General features: G+C 48.7%; 2 protein-coding genes across 2 annotated transcripts; both read left to right on the forward strand.

The window, feature by feature from the left end:
* Nucleotides 1–950: 950 nt before the first annotated feature.
* On the forward strand, nt 951–15,551 carry TSPAN16 (tetraspanin 16; the record flags this gene model as incomplete). Its single annotated transcript, XM_082836513.1, is given in 8 exon segments — nt 951–1,043; nt 7,232–7,387; nt 9,372–9,408; nt 9,411–9,428; nt 9,431–9,474; nt 11,921–12,067; nt 14,250–14,333; nt 15,468–15,551. Coding segments are annotated over 8 exon segments (663 nt in total).
* On the forward strand, nt 2,725–3,828 carry LOC309960559 (small ribosomal subunit protein eS26-like). Its single transcript, XM_082837428.1, has one exon. It carries the CDS (start codon nt 3,422–3,424, stop codon nt 3,746–3,748), a length of 327 nt encoding a protein of 108 aa, XP_082693554.1. The 5' UTR covers nt 2,725–3,421; the 3' UTR covers nt 3,749–3,828.
* Nucleotides 15,552–16,457: the final 906 nt, after the last annotated feature.

Genomic DNA, 16,457 nt, shown 5'->3' on the forward strand with positions numbered 1-16,457 from the left:
ATGCTGCAGGCTGGGGCTGGACAGAGGAGCCCAGAGTTGGACCTGGGCGGGTGGGGGCAGGGAGACAATGAGGGCTAGTGGCTGCAGAAGTTGGGCCTGGGGACCCTCAGTGCCCGCATGCATATTTTTTTGCCCTGAAATGCCCTCTGTGCCTCTGTTATCATCAAGAAAGGCCCAGTGATCAATGACACATGAGCTTAAGGACTATATCTTCATCAGCTGTGGCCAAGCAAGCCTCAGATGCAGAAAGTACAGGCTTTCAGGTGGGAAGGGGTTGGAGGTTCCTACCTCTGTGTCACTCCTGGAGCTCCAAAGGCCAACCTTGGCCCTGCTTCCTGTGTGGCGTCGGACAGTTACTTTGGCCTCTCTGAGCCCTGTGAGAAGGATGAGCCAAGTGAGCTAACGTGTAGGCGGGGACTTGGGGAACATGATGGCTTGTAGCCAGATCCCTGCTTCATGGAACCTCTTCATTCACTCCACAGCGGTTTCTTGAGCACCACTGTGTACAAGGCTTTTGGAACAAAGCCATGAGTAGGACAGTCCAGGCTCCTGTCCACTCGGAGCCTCCAATCTAACGGTTGCATCAACCACACTAGTAGCCAGTGCTGAGCACTGTGCCCACAGGGCCCGGGTGGCATCTGGAGGGGTACCAGGGTGGCACACTGTGCCTCTTCTCCACCCCTGGTGTGGCTTATTTGGAGGATGAGGAACCAGCAGGGCGCAGTTTGGGGCACCTGCTTCCCTGGCACTGGGAACCTTGCTCCAGCATCTGATTGTGATACGATAAAGGCTGTGACAGAAGAGGGGCAGCCTCTGGGACCCCTCCCCGGCAGAGGATCATGCAGCCAGGAGAGAGAGGGGTAGAGCAAGGCAGCTTTGGTGCCCCCGACCCCAGACCTCTACCATCTTGGGAAGCAGTATCCCAGAGGTTTAGGAAGATGCTGACTTAAATGGGCTCCCCAGTCTGGCCGACATGGCTGAAAAGGCACACTCCGTACTATTCCTTGAAGAAACTGTTATCTTCCTTCAACGGTGTTATGGCTGTAAGTATGTCACAACCTGGGCCCTGGGGATTTGCAGCCCTTCCTCCACAACTGGCTCGTTCAAAGACAGAAATAAGTTGATCCAAATTCACTGGCATCCGGATCTGTGGTCCCCAGGGAAACAGGAGGGATGTAGGGCAGACTGACAAGGAGAAGGACGCACTGGGAACAGGCATAACCTCCATCGACCCAGAGCTGCTGAAATCAAGCAGAAGAGCGTGATCTGGGGGACCTGGGGTCCATGGCGGAAGAACTTGGCTCTAAAGAAAATCCTGCAGAAAGCTAAGCTGTTAAGGAAGGCAGGAGGGAATGGTTCTTCTCTTGGTCCTTTACAGTTTTCAAACCATTTTTTTCTTACTATAAAAGTAACCCAAAATATGCACTGCTAAAGAAGTAATTGCTTTTAATAGTAAAACAGTATGAGGAAAGGCCGCCAGGAAAGAGAAGGAAATTAACTATCACTCTGTACCTGTGGCTGTATCATTTTGATGGGAATTAAACAAGATAATGCTTTTAAAGCGCTGATACTTGTCATCAGGACATGGCTCAATAAATATCATCATTATATCCTTCCAGACTTTTCTATGTAACTTTTAAAAACAGCAAAACAAACATGGGATGCTAATGCTTTACAATCCTCATTATTTTCTCTTTTAAAAAATTGTAAGTTTTTCATCCTTTTAAATAGACTTTTTTAAGAGCAGTTTTAGGTTCACAGCAAAATTGAGCAGAAAGTACAGAGATGTCCCATGTAAGCCCTGCCCCTGCACACAGCCTCCCCTACTGTCAACATTCCCCATCAGAGTGGTACATTTGTTATAATGAACCTACACTGATATCATTAGAACCTAAAGTCTATAGTTTATATGAAGATTCACTCTTGTACTTATTTATTTATTTTTTTGGCTGGGGTGCGTGGCATGCGGGATCTTAGTTCCCCGACCAGGGATTGAACTCGTGCCCCCCGCAATGGAAGAGTGGAGTCCTAACCACTGGATGGCCAGGAAATTCCTGGTGGTGTACATTCCATGGTTTTGACTAGCATATCCACCATGTCAGCATCGCATGAGTAGTTTCACTGTCCTAAAAGTCCTCCGTGCTCCACCCATCAGCCCTCTTTCCCCGCTAAGCCCTGGCAACCACTGATCCTTCTTCTGTCTCCATCGTTTTGCCTTTTCCAGAATGTCATATACTTGGAATCATACACCATGTAGCCTTTTCATATTGGCTTCTTCCACTCAGCAATATGCCTGTAAGTTTCCTCTATGTTTTTTTCCTGGCTTGATAGCTCATTTCTTTTTAGTGCCAATATTCCATCGTCTGGATGTGCCACAGTTTATTTACCCATTCATATGCTGAAGCCCATCTTGGTGGCTTCCAAGTTTTGGCAATTATAGAGAAAGTTGCTAGAAACATCCATGTGCAGGTTTTTATGTGAACATGAGTTTTCAACTCCGTTAGATTAATACCCAAGGACGGTGACTGTTGACAATCTACTTCTCTTAAAAAAAATTTAGGCCTTAAAAACATTTTTCTGTATCAAGAAACATTCTCCTACCACAGAAGTCAGCAAAGTACAGTCTTGTAAATAGATAGATAAAATTTATTTGTAAATAAAATAAATTTGTTTATAGATTTTGTACAGCTGCTTTTCCACTACACCGGCTGTTTCATTTCAACCGAGACTGTATGGCCGGCGAAGCTCACAATATCGGGTGCTTTTGCAAAAAAATTTGCCACCCCCCGTCTTACAAGCATCATTTAACATAACTGTCTAGGGACTTCCCTGGTGGCGCAGTGGTTAAGAATCTGCCTGCCAATATAGGGGACATGGGTTTGATCCCTGGTCCGGGGAGATCCCATGTGCTGCGGAGCAACTAAGCCCGTGCGCCACAACTACTGGGCCTGCTCTCTAGAACCCACGAGCCACAACTACTGAGCCCGCGTGCCACAGCTACTGAAGTCCATGCACCTAGAGCCCGTGCTTCACAACAAGAGAAGCCATCGCAATGAGAAGTCCACTCACTGCAACGAAGAGTAGCCCCCGCTCGCCGCAACTAGAGAAAGCCTGCGTGCAGCAACGAAGACCCAACAGAACTAAAAAATAAATAAATTTATAAAATAAAAAAAACTCTCTAGGGTTCCATTGCGTGGCTGTACCATGATTTACCTACCCAATCTGTGTTATTGGTTACTTCAGTTACTTCCAACATTTTGTCCTTAATGAACGTCCCTGTGCATCCTGGTTTTGAGGCACACGTGTGACTATTTTCCCTAGGTTTAATGTCTAGAAATGGAATTTCTAGGTAAAAGATTTTACCATAAAACCTTTAAGGTTTTAAATATGAATTGCAAAATGTCCTCCTGCCACGACTAAGATGACCAAGAAAAGAAGGAATAATGGTCGTGCCAAAAAGGGCCGCGGCCACGTGCGGCCTATTCACTGCACCAGCTGTGCCCGATGCGTGCCCAAGGATAAGGCCATTAAGAAGTTTGTCATTCGGAACATCGTAGAGGCTGCAGCCATCAGGGACATTCCTGACGCGAGTGTTTTTGACGCCTATGTGCTTCCCAAGCTGTATGTGAAACTGCATTACTGCGTGAGCTGTGCCGTTCACAGCAAGGGAGTCAGGAATTGTTCTCGGGAAGCCCGGAAGGACCGAACACCTCCAGCCCTATTTAGACCTGCTGGTGCTGCCCCATGACCTCCACCAAAGCCCATGTGAGGAGCTAAGTCCTTAAAGGCTAAAGAAATACTGTTCCCTGGAAAGACAATAAAGTGGAAATTATACTTAAAACAAAAAAGATATTGTGAACTCACTCTTAGCTCGTTAGCCTTTTGTCGTGTTTTTTCGTGTGTGTGGTGTGAGGTAGGGGTCTGATTTTATTTTATTTTTTTCCCATTTGGTGACATACTGTTGCACTTACCAATTGGTCCATCCAGTTCTCCTCTGTCTATGCTAGTTTCCATTATGCTAAAGTCTGTTCTGTGTACACTGCTTTGTTCCATTGGCCCATGTGTATATCCCCCACTAACACAACACTATTGTAATTGCCATGCAGCACAAGTACATGTTCAGATACATGGGGTATGAATATTTCAAGCATGATCATGCAAATAGCATGTCACAGATTTTGCATGTCTTACTCATTCTCATATATAGCCTTGGCCAAATGTCTCCCCAGAGTCCAGCTCCGAGAGCCCCCATTCCCACTTCCCTTAAAATATTGTCTGAGCTCATCATCCCACCCAAAGTTGAATCTGTATCCAGCATCTTTTGTTTTCCTTCCTCCACTGTGTTGCTGCAAAACTACAGCAATTTCAGTTTGGGGGTTTCAGGGAGATCCTTGCTCTAGCCATCTCCCAGAGCATAAACAGCCCGACTGTTAAACCACCCATGCTCACTTTCCTCCTCCCTGAATCTCCATCATCTCTCATTTTCTTTCTTTCTTTTTTATAAATTTATTTATTTTTGGCTGCGTTGGGTCTTCGTTGCTGCGCGTGGGCTTTTTCTAGTTGCAGCAAGTGGGGGCTACTCTTCATTGCAGTGCTTGGGCTTCTCATTGTGGTGGCTTCTCTTGTTGCAGAGCACGGGCTCTAGGCTTGTGGGCTTCAGTATTTGTGGCTCGCAGGCTCTAGAACTCAGGCTCAGTAGTTGTGGTGAACGGACATAGTTGCTCTGCAACATGTGGGAATCTTCCCGGACTGGGGATTGAACCCTTGTTCCCTGTATTGGCAGGCGGATGCTTAACCACTGCGCCACCAGGGAAGTCCTCGTTTTCTTTCTTAATTACTTCAGCAAAGATTTATTGAATAGATGCTGTGTCTGCAATATTTCGTTTTCTCTTCAGTAGAATGTGGACACTATTTTATCCATGTTTTAACTCGGAGGAATCAAAGAGTACTCTCTCTCACACCCCACGTCCAACCCACTGGCAAATCCGATCGACTTTACCCTCAGCGTCTGGTCCATCCAAAGCTGATGGCGTTGGGAGCCACGAAGGGTTCAGAGCAGAATCATGCCCTGACTCAGGTGCTCACAGGCGCCCTCTGGCGGCTATGGAGGGAACAGAGTGTAGGGGGGACCAGGGTGGAGGGACTGTATTGGTCCAGATGGGAGATGGTGGGGGCTGGACTCGGTGGGGCCAGGAGGGGGTAAGAAGTGGGCAGATTCTGGATAGACTCTGAAGATGGAGCCAATAGGACTTGCCAACACCTGGATATCTGTCCTCTGGACGCTTCAGTCACCCAGAGGTTGGGAAATATTATTTTTCTTCTTAAAAAATATTTATTGAGCTTCCCTGGTGGCGCAGTGGTTGAGAGTCCACCTGCCGATGCAGGGGACACGGGTTCGTGCCCCGGTCCGGGAAGATCCCACATGCCGCGGAGCGGCTGGGCCCGTGAGCCATGGCCACTGAGGCTGCCCGTCCGGAGCCTGTGCTCCGCAACAGGAGAGGCCACAAGAGTGAGAGGCCCGCATACCGCTAAAAAAAAAAGAAAATTATTTACTTGGTTGCGCCAGGTCTTAGTTGCGGCTGGTGGGCTCTCTTTTTTGTTTTTTTTTTTTTTGGTGGGCTCTTTAGTTGTGTCAGGCAGGCTCCTTAGTTGTGGCATACAAACTCTAAGTTGTGGCATGCATGTGGGATCTAGTTCCCTGACCAGGGATGAACCCAGGCCCCCTGCATTGGGAGTGCAGAGTCTTAACCACTGAACCACCAGGGAAGTCCCGGGAAATATTATTTTTAAATTATTTTTTATTTTTGGTCACGCAGTGGCAGCGTGCGAGATCTTAGTTCCCCGAACAGGGATCGAACCCAGGTCCCCAGCAGTGGAAGCACGGATTCCTAAACACTGGACCGCCAGGGAATTCCCAAAATACTAATATGAATAGGAATTCTCAGAATCTGATACAGGAGCCACATGTCTGCAGTCTCACAACTGCCTTCATGTTTCTCCCCGTCGACTGCGGGGACCCCGATGTGTATCCACTGTGCTTTCCTGCCTCTCTGTGTCAAGGCCAGATAAGCCCAGCCATCGGCTGGTCTGGCAACTCAAAGCCTCAATTATCAAAGAGATTTTAATGATAATGATAATAATAATAGGTATAGATAGAAATAGATGAAAGGGGAGACAGGAGCTGACCTTCCTTTGACCCCCCCCCAATCTGGTCTCTAGAAGCTCCACAGAACCCACTGAGACCCCCCTGAGCTGGTCCCACCCCTCCGTTGTGCAGATGGGGAAACTGAGGCTCAGGAGGGAAGCAGCTTTTCCTCGATGGATAACTTGAAGTCCCCCACCCCCCGCTTACAGCATTTCCCACTGTTTCCCACCAGACATGTGAATTTCATCGGAAACATGAGGCATTCTCCCCTGGCCCCCACCCTCCTGTCATCCGGTATCTCCCCTTCAGTCTGGTCACCCCTCCCCGTAATTTGTATTTCTGAGGTTTCTTGGCCCTTCCTCTGTTTTTCGTTTTGCTTTGTTTTGTTTTTCTTGACCTTGCAGCACGGCTTTAGGGATCTTAGTGCCCCGACCAGGGATCGAACGGGGGCCCTCGGCAGTGAAAGCACTGAGTTCTAACCACTGGACCACCAGGGAATTCCCTCCTGCCTCTGTTTGGTGCCCCGCACTGTCCCTCCTGCCCTTCCGTCGGCCGCTGCTGTCTGCACAAACCGCTGGAAGTCGCCTCTTAAGCCTCCCAGACTCTCAGAAAGTGGTGGCCGTGAAATGGGGTTCCAGCTATTTTTTTAAAATGAATTCGTTTTTTGGCTGCGTTGGGTCTTCGTTGCTGTGCGGGCTTTGTCTAGTTGCGGCGAGCGAGGGCTACTCTTCGTTGCGGTGCACGGGCTTCTCACTGCGTTGGCTTCTCTTGTTGCAGAGCATGGGCTCTAAGCACGTGGGCTTCAGTCCTTGGGGCACGCAGGCTCAGTAGTTGTGGTGCACGGGCTTAGTTACTCCGTGGCACGTGGGATCCTCCCGGACCAGGGCTCGAACCCGTGTCCCCTGAATTAGCAGGCGGATTCTTAACCACTGCGCCACCAGGGAAGTCCCTCCAGCTATTACTGATAGCTCCTAAGAATATCCCACTGCCAGCATCCTGGACAACATTCAGCAATGCGACACCTGGAAGAAATAAAATAACACCCCCCACCCCCCTCCCCCCGGCGTGTGTTCTTTCAAAATGGAGAGGCCACAGTGGCCTGGGGATGGGGTGGAAGGACTCCCAGCAGGCTCCCACCCCCCCGACTCCCCACCCTGTGTCTTCCCGTGTTTCTCGGTCATGGTCATCATTCTCATCGTGGAAATCACTGTCGCCACAGTGGTCCTTGCCTTCTTCCCGATTGTAAGTACAGCTCGGCTTCTCTCACTCTGCATTAGAAATAAACAGAATCAATAGAAGCCCTGCCCCTCCCCCCGGGAGGCTCCCACACTCGCCAGGATCCGGTGATGGTGGGAGACTAGTCTCCAGAGATAGGGCGAAAAGCCGGAAACCTCAGCCCTGCCTTCAAAGGCTCCCCTCAAGAAACTGCGGAGTGAATTGGACCACCTCTCATTTGGGGGAGTAATGGGAAGTAATTGCTGGAGGAGGAATGGGAAGTAATTGCTGGAGGAGTAATGGGAAAAGCTGTGAAGTATCTTGGGGTTTTGAAATGAGTTCAAAATAGAGGGCTATTCAGCAATATCTATCAAAATGAAAAAGCACGGACACTTTGACCCAACCATCTGGTCCTTCGGAATTATCCAAGGATATGCTTGGGGCAGGGGGAGTTTCTAATGTATAATAATCCACACAAGGGAGTCTGATGCAGCTGGAAAGAAGGAAGGAGGAGGCTCTATATGCAGGAGATGGTACATTCTCCAGGACATAGTGCTGTCCCCGTTTGCGTCCCCCCAGAGGCTCACCCTGAGAAAAGGATTTGAAGGCTCATGGTTTATTTGAGAGGTGATCCCAAGAAGCACCTGTTGGGGACAGGGGCAGTGAGGCAGGGAAGGGAATGTAGCCCCTAAAAGCTGACACTGTGGGGCTTCCCTGGTGGCGCAGTGGTTGAGAGTCTGCCTGCCGTTGCAGGGGACACGGGTTCGTGCCCCGGTCCGGGAAGATCCCACGTGCCGCGGAGCGGCTGGGCCCGTGAGCCATGGCCGCTGAGCCTGAGCGTCCGAAGCCTGTGCTCCGCAACGGGAGAGGCCACAGCAGTGAGAGGCCCGCGTACCGCAAAAAAAAAAAAAAAAAAAAGCTGACACTGTGTGCAACTGGGCTGTCCTGGTGGGGGATGTCGGGGACGCAGCAAGGAGCACGCCATCTATTTTCTCCACCCAAGCGACTAGGGAGCCGCAGTATTAATCCAACACCTCCCATCAGTCATTGCTTAAGGGCTGCTCCCAGGGCGCATGCGTGCGGAGAGGCCACTGCAAGAACCTCGGTTGCTGGGGGCTTCCCTGGGGGTCCAGAGGTTAAGACTCGGAGGTTCGACTGCAGGGGGCGCGGGTTCCATTAGTGCTCAGGGAACGAAGATCTTGAATGCCGCAAGGCGCGGCCAAAAAGTTAAAAAAAAAAAAAAAAAAATCGAACCTCGGTTGCTGGCAGCGGGAAGCCGGGCTCCGCGGCACAGAAATAAGAGAAGCCACCGGGATTTGAGCAGGGTACCGAGAGCCACTGCTACTCGTGTTGCGAACAGCCGGATGCAGAACAATGAGAATAGAAAAAAGCAAGGGGGACTATAATGAGGATATACTTTGCTTTGACACACATAGCATACGTCTTTGGAGACACTGGAAACCATGACAGTCGAGGTGGTGAAGTGGGAGAAACTTGTCGGCTGGGAGAAAAAAGTGGGAGGGAGACTTTTCATGGTTTACCCTTCTGTGATTTGTGAATTTTGAGCCGTGTGACGATTTCACCTCTTTGGGGAAAAAATGGTTTTAATTTAGACCTCTATTTAAAAAATAGAAAATTAAAGTTGCCCCTTTTGTGCAGAGAGAAATTCAGTTGCTGAAGATGATATTCAAGTCCCTCATCGAGTTGCAGCCATAACGGGGGCGTAGCAGGCGTGTGGGCGATTCAAAAGAGCAGATGATTCAAAGCCGTTTGTGAGTTTGGATACAACCAGATGTGCTGGGCTCCAGACCCACGCTCTACCCTGTGTCCCTCTCTCGGGGGCGATGGTAGCCTGAGTTCGTCCTCCTCCAGCGCAGACCCATGGCTGGGGGAGGGGCCATGAAGGAAGCAGAAGGGAAGCCCCCACCTCCCTCCTGAGTCCCCAAGAAACCTCACCAAATGGGGCACCTTGCTGTTTTCTGTGCTCACCGCTCCCTGTTTCATCTCTGAGGTTAGAGAAGTGGCCTTGGAGCACAACTTTGTGACCCTGAGAATTACAGAGGTTACAACAGCCGGATGACTATTCCCTGGAATGGAATTTGGTCATGGAGAAGATGAGATTCACATCCTTTTGTTTTGTTTGTTTAATTTATTTTTATTGTAGTAAAAGATATATAACATAAGTGTATCGTCTTACCATTTTTAAGTGTCCAGTTCAGTGGCATTAAGCACTTTCCTATGGTTGTGCAACCATCACCACCCTGCATCCCCAGAACTGAAACTCTGTCCCCATTAAACACTAAGGCTCCTTCCCCCAACCCCCCGTACCCACCATCCTACATTCTACCATTCTCTAGGAATTTGACTCCTCTAGGGACCTCATATAAGTGGAATCATATAGTATTTGTCTTTTTGTGTCTGGCTTTTTTCACTTAGCATCCTCAAGGTTCATTCATGTTGTAGCACGAATTTCCTTCCTTTTCAGGGCCGAATAATATTCCATTGTATGGATGGACCACATTTTATTTATCCCTTCCTCTGTCAATGGATACTTGGGTTGCTTCCACCTTTTGGCTATTGTGAACCATGCTGCTGTGAACGTGGGTGTACAGATATCTCTTCGAGTCCCTGTTTTCAGTTCTTTTCGGTATATACCCAGAAATGGAACTGCTGGATCATCTGATAATTCTATGTTTAATTTTGGAGGGAATTTTCATACTGTTTTCCACAGCAGCTGCACCGTTTTACATTCCCATCAGCAATGAAGGCACAAGGGTTCCAGTTTCTCCACATCCTTATCACCACTTGTTATTTTCTGTTTTTGTTTTTTGATAGTAGCCATTCTCATGGGTGTGAGGTGGTGAGACTTATATCTTGAGTCTTGGTGTTTAAGGAGTAAGACTGGCCTCCATGTGTCATCTAAGCTCTTGAGGCAGATGGTTGAGAAGGATCTTTGAGGCGAGGGAGGGTGTGGAATGGAAAAGCCATTGCCTGTTTCTAGGAGTGTTTTCCATCTGAGTCTGGGGCCCAAGAACTGCTATGGGGTCAAGTTCAGGCTTGGGAGGGGGCACACTATGGGTAGGGGACTTGCCTGCATCCCCGTTTTGGCTTCTGAAGCTTAAGGTGGTAGAAAGTACTTCTCATTCATTCATATAGTCCTTCCACTAATCTTTTTAAAAAAAATTTAAGTATAGTTTCTTAAAATATTTTTAAAATATTTATTTGGTTGTGCTGGGTCTTAGTTGCAGCAGGCAGGCTCCTTCGTTGTGGCTTACCGGCTCCTTAGTTGAGGCACACGGGCTCCTTAGTTGTGGCATGCGAACTCTTAGTTGCGGCATGCATGTGGGATCTAGTTCCCTGACCAGGGATCGAAACCAGACCCCCTGCATTGGGAGTGTGGAGTCCTAACCACTGTGCCACCAGGGAAGTCCCTATACCACAGCTTCTTTATCCGTTCCTCTGTTGATGGACCTTTAGGTTGCTGTCCTTCCACGAGTCTTTATTGAACACCTACTATGTGCTGGGCACTGTTCAGGGGTCTGGGGACAAAGCAGGGCACAAAACAAAATCCTTGCCCTGTGTTGCTGACACTCGAGTAGGGAGATGGAGAAAAAAACTCTAAGTAAACATTGGTGGCAGGGATGGTAAGTGCCATGAAAAAGAAAGCAAGGCAGGAAAAGGGCAGAGAGAGTCAGGATTTTGCTTACTTGTAGGTGCTATTAGTCACCTATTTTCAGCACACAGTGGGATGGCCTGTCCTAGCCTTTTTGTAGTTAGTTGGGGATCATGTGATGAGTTCTGGCCAATAAGCTGGGAGGAGAAGTGATGTGAGTCACTTCCTGGCCAAATTATTTAATTACCAGTGTAGGACCCTCTGGACCTTTCTTTCTTTTTTCCACAATAGTGGAATCATCTGGATGGTGACTGCTTCACAAGCCTGAGTCCCTGAGAGACTTTGATAAATGGAGTTCCCCTGCCAGGTTGGTATGAGCATGTAGTGTGAGACAAACTGCTGAAATTGAAGGGCTGTTTGTTACGCAGCATCACTTAGCCTGGCCTGACTGATACAGGGCTGGTGGCTAACTTAGAAAGAGGGGTCAGGGCAGGCCTTCCTGAGGAAGAACACTTGAACAGAGACCTGAATGAAGTGAGAGAGGGAGCCGTGCAGACATCTGATAGAACAGCATTCCAAAAAGAGGGAACAGCCATCTAAAGGCAGCAAGGCTGATGCTTACTAAGTGTGTTTAAGAAACAGAGAGGAGATCGGTGTGGAGCTGAGTGAGTTCAAGAGAGAGCAGGGAGATGAGGACCTGAAGGTGACAGGGCAGGTCATGCAGGGCCTTGTGGGCCACGGTGAGGAGTTCAGCTTTTCCTCCCAAGTAAGATGACAGCCATGGAGGGTGCTGAGCCATGATGGGGTGGGGAGAGGGAGGCATTTAGCACAGGCATTGGGATATTGTGACTACTCTAAACAGTAGCCATGGTGACCATGATTTCTAGTGTTTTTATTATTTTGAAATTTGAAAGGGAGTCTTCAAGTGTTTATTCTCTTCTCTGCAGCTAAAATGCTGTGGCATGAAGGACTACACAGATTTTCCATCCTTCGAAAGGATGACTGGCCACACCTACCCCAGGGGCTGCTATAAATCTATCGGGGCCGTGGCCTGCGACGGGCACAACGTGTCTGCAGGTGTCATCCACCAGGAAGTAACTTGACATTTTGTTAGGTGTCTAGGTAGACCCCTAGGGCTGGGGACTTTTATGAAAATTGCATTTTTGCAGGAATCCCAGCGATGTTGACCACAATTTCAGCTCATTTCGACCACACAGCCTAGAGTTACCGTCCCCATTTCACAGATGGGGAAACTGAGGCTGGGGAGGAGAGTGGTTCAAGGTCACATGGCTTTGGTAGAACCGGGATTTGATCCATGTTCGCCTGTGTCCATTGCCTGGTCACACTGCCTGCCTCACAGAGAAATCAAATTGCAGCAATAATGGTGGAAAATGATTGTTCTGTAGACAGTGATGGCTGGCACATGACTAGGTACTCATTCAGTGAATTCAGTCTCCATCGCACCCCTTGAGGTGGGGACTGCCCTTCTCCCATTTTACAGATGAGGAGACTGAGGCACAGAGAGGATCCCATAGCCAGGGAGGGGTGGAGCTCGGCTTCAAACCCCAGCCCTAGCTTCCCCACCCCTAACTTCTGCTGCAGGGGAATAAACACATGGGTCTTCCTTGAGAAATAAGAGTCATTCCTTAATTCATCCCTTCACGCTGAATGTCTCTTGCTGGGTGAATTGGCCAGAGTGAGTCCCAGGCTAGGGCCTCAGGGAGGGACGTGGCACCACACAGTGACCCACTGTGCCCTGTACAACCTGCCTGTCAACCTCCCACTCACCCCCTCACTCATTCCACTCTAGCCACACTGACCTCCACACTGCTGCACAAATACAACAGGCACATGCTTGCCTCAGGGCCTTTGCATAGGCTGTATTTTTTTTTTTTTATTTTTTTTTTTGCGGTACGCGGGCCTCTCGCTGCTGTGGCCTCTCCCATTGCGGAGCACAGGCTCCGGACTGCGCAGGCTCAGCAGCCATGGCTCACGGGCCCAACCGCTCCGTGGCATGTGGGATCCTCCCAGACCGGGGCGCGAACCCATGTCCCCTGCATCGGCAGGCGGACTCTCAACCACTGCGCCACCAGGGAAGCCCAGGCTGTATTTTTTTTTTTTTTTTTTTTTTTTTTTGGCCTTGCAGCTTGGCTTGCAGGATCTTAGTTCCCTGACCCAAGACTGAACCCGAGCCCCTCGGCAATGAAATCACCAAGTCCTAGCTACTGGACTGCCAGGGAATTCCCATGTTCTTTCAGCCTGGAATGCTCTTCCCCTAAATGTTTTCCTACCTCATCTCTTTCAAGTCTGTGCACAGTTGTCACTTCCTCAGTGAGGCTGTTCCTGAACCCCTATCTATAAAACGATGCCCCCCCTTCACCATCACACTCCATCTCCTTACCCTGCGTTAGTGTGCCCAGCGCTTAATCACCACCTGACAAAGTCATTGCTGTACCTGCTTATTTTATTACTTGTTTTTCCCACTCAACTGTTAGCCCCACCAAGGCAGAAATGTTTTCTCTTTTGTACATTGCTGGGTTCCCAGTGCCCGTTTCCGTGCCCAGCACACAGTGGACACTTAAAAAAAAGCCTATTAAATGAAAGGGGGCACTGAGCCCTTTGAATTCAAGACAACTCCAGCTTCCAGAAGAAAGGGGAGTATCTCAGTGGCTGCAGGAAGGGAAGGGAAGGTCCCATCACCTGCAGGTGGCTGTTCTGCTCATTCACTGTGCCTGTTCTCTTAATCTCTCTGAGCTTCAGTTCCTTCACCTATAAAACAGAGAAAAGGCTAGTACCCACTTTATGGGATTATAGTGAGAAAAGACATGAAAATGGCTGAGAAGGTGCGGGATACTTGTTAGCCCTTTTGTTCATATGTAAAGAGGACTTAGATGTAACTAATGGTTACTGAATGCTGGTTATGGATCAGGCCACTGCTGTGTACTTCATGTAGATTCTTTCTTCTAATCCTCACAAAAATCTTGTGAGGCAGATCCTATTGGTCCCATTTACAGCTGGGGAAACTGAGGCACAGAGAGGTGTAGTGACTTCTCCAAGGTCACACAGCTAGCAATAACTTGGGACATCTGATCATATTCTTTTTTTAAAATATATTTTTAAAATTTATTTATTTATTTAAGTTTTGGCTGCGTTGGGTCTTAGTTGCAGCATGCGGGCTTAGTTGCCCCTTGGCATGTGGGATCTTAGTGTTGATGGGGACTTGGAATCCAGGAGTCCCTAACCAGGTTCCGTCTGCTTTGATGTTTGTATCTGCAGGGCTGTTTCCCTAAGCTCCTGAAAATAACGAAGACTCAGAGCATCAACCTGAGTGGAGGCTCTCTGGGGGCGGCAGTGATACGTGTAAGGTCCAGCTCCTCTGGGACACACGAGGCTCTTTTGTTGAGCACCTACTGTGTGCCAAGCACTGTTAGGGACACCGGGGACAGAGCAGCGAGAAAAGACAAAATCCCTTTTGGGACTTCCCTGGCGGCCCAGTGGCCAAGACTCCGCGCTCCCAATGCAGGGGCCACGGGTTTGATCCTTGGTCGGGGAACTAAGACCCCATATGCTGCAGGGCATGGCCCAAAAAATAATATATATATATATATATAAAAAAAATAATAAAGACAAAATCCCTACCATGGTGGAGCTGACATTCAGTGGGGGGGCATGGATGATCATTTCAGTTTAAGATACCAGCTGGGAAGGAAGTAAAAGAGGGTGACAGGATAGGTAAGGGAATCAGGGATGGCCTCCCTGGTGACATTTGACCAGTGACTGGAGGAGGTGAGGAAAAGCCATGTGTGTATATGGGAACTGACAGAGGGAAGAGCTGGTGCAAAAGCACTGAGGCAGCAATAAGCATGGCTTTCTCAAGGACCAGCAGAGAGGCCCCTGTGGCTGGGCAGGGTGAGTGAGGAGGATGGTAGGGGGAGACGAGGGCAAGGCCTTGTGGGCTACAGAGGGGCGTGGCTTTTATTCTGAGTATGATAGAAAGCCATTAGAAGGGTGTTAACATTCACTTTTTCACTCTACAAACCTTACTGAGCACCTACTGAGTCCAGGTACTGCTGTAGGCACCGGGGATACAACAATAAACTAAACAGACAAAAATCCCTGCTCGCATGGGGATGACATTCTAATCAGCAGGGAGAAACAAAAAATATGATTTTTTTTTTTTTTTTTTTTTTGGCTGTGCCGGGCGGCTTATGGGATCTCAGTTCCCCAACCAGGGATTGAACCTGGGTCACAGCGTGAAAGTGCTGAATCATAACCACTAGACCACCAGGGAACTCCCAAAATATGGTTTTGTTAAATTAGAAAATTTATTGCATGATAGTGATAAGAGTTAAGGAGAAATATAAAACTGGGAAGAAGATAGAGGAGGTAATTTTAAGCAGGGTGATTTCATTACTGTTTACCTATAAAGGGGGCAAGGCATGAAGGTGCTGGGGGCCCTCAGACCTAATTCAGGTGAAGTAAAACTTACTCCAGGGATATGCCCTGTCCACCCAGCTAATGAGTCTGGCTTACACTTATGTGGTAGGAGGCCTGTGTGGGAAAGTGCTGCGGCTCTGAACTCCAGCCCTGGTCATGTCACTCACTAGCTCTCTGACAGAGCATCAGGACCATGGCCTCCCTCATTTGTAAAATGGACTGCCCAATTGTTGTGAGGCATTCATGAGGTGCAGTATGTCAGAGGCTTTGCACAATGCCCTACCCACAGAAAGCATGAAGTGATTGTGGGAAGTTATTGTCATTAAGTCTAGGGAGGTCCTGCCCAAAGCAAGGATCACAGGAAGGCAGTGGCTGAAAGGTGATAAGGCCTCATGCACCAGTAGAGATGCTCAAAGACTACTCATTATAGCAACACTATTCTCATTCCTGAGCCTTGTCCGAGGGGGAATCTTTGCTCAGAGCCCAGCCCAGATAGGCCCCAGGGAGAAAAGAATGAACATAAACTTGGGAAGTAAACGGAAGTTGTTTTCAATTCAACTGGTCTTGATTTTTTACACCATCCAGATTGTAAAAACAGAATGAAATATGATTTGTAATACACAGAACGGATAAAGCAATGAATAATGGCAGAATATTGCTCAACTTTAATAAGTCAGGTTTCCCTTTTTTTTTTTTTTTTAAAGAAGATGTTGGGGGTAGGAGTTTATTAATTAATTTATTTATTTTTGGCTGTGTTGGGTCTTCGTTTCTGTCCGAGGGCCTTCTCTAGTTGTGGCAAGCGGGGGCCACTCTTCATCGCGGTGCGCGGGCCTCTCACTGTCACGGCCTCTCTTGTTGTAGAGCACAGGCTCCAGATGCGCAGGCTCAGTAGTTGTGGCTCACGGGCCTAGTTGCTCCGCGGCATGTGGGATCCTCCCAGACCGGGGCTCGAACCTGTGTCCCCTGCATTAGCAGGCAGATTCTCAACCACTGCGCCACCAGGGAAGCCCCCAGGTTTCCCTTTTGAAAAAGAGAAAATTCTCATCC

Source organism: Leucopleurus acutus, assembly GCF_964270905.1.
Source record: "Leucopleurus acutus genome assembly, chromosome: 3".
Classification (NCBI taxonomy): Eukaryota; Metazoa; Chordata; class Mammalia; order Artiodactyla; family Delphinidae; genus Leucopleurus; species Leucopleurus acutus.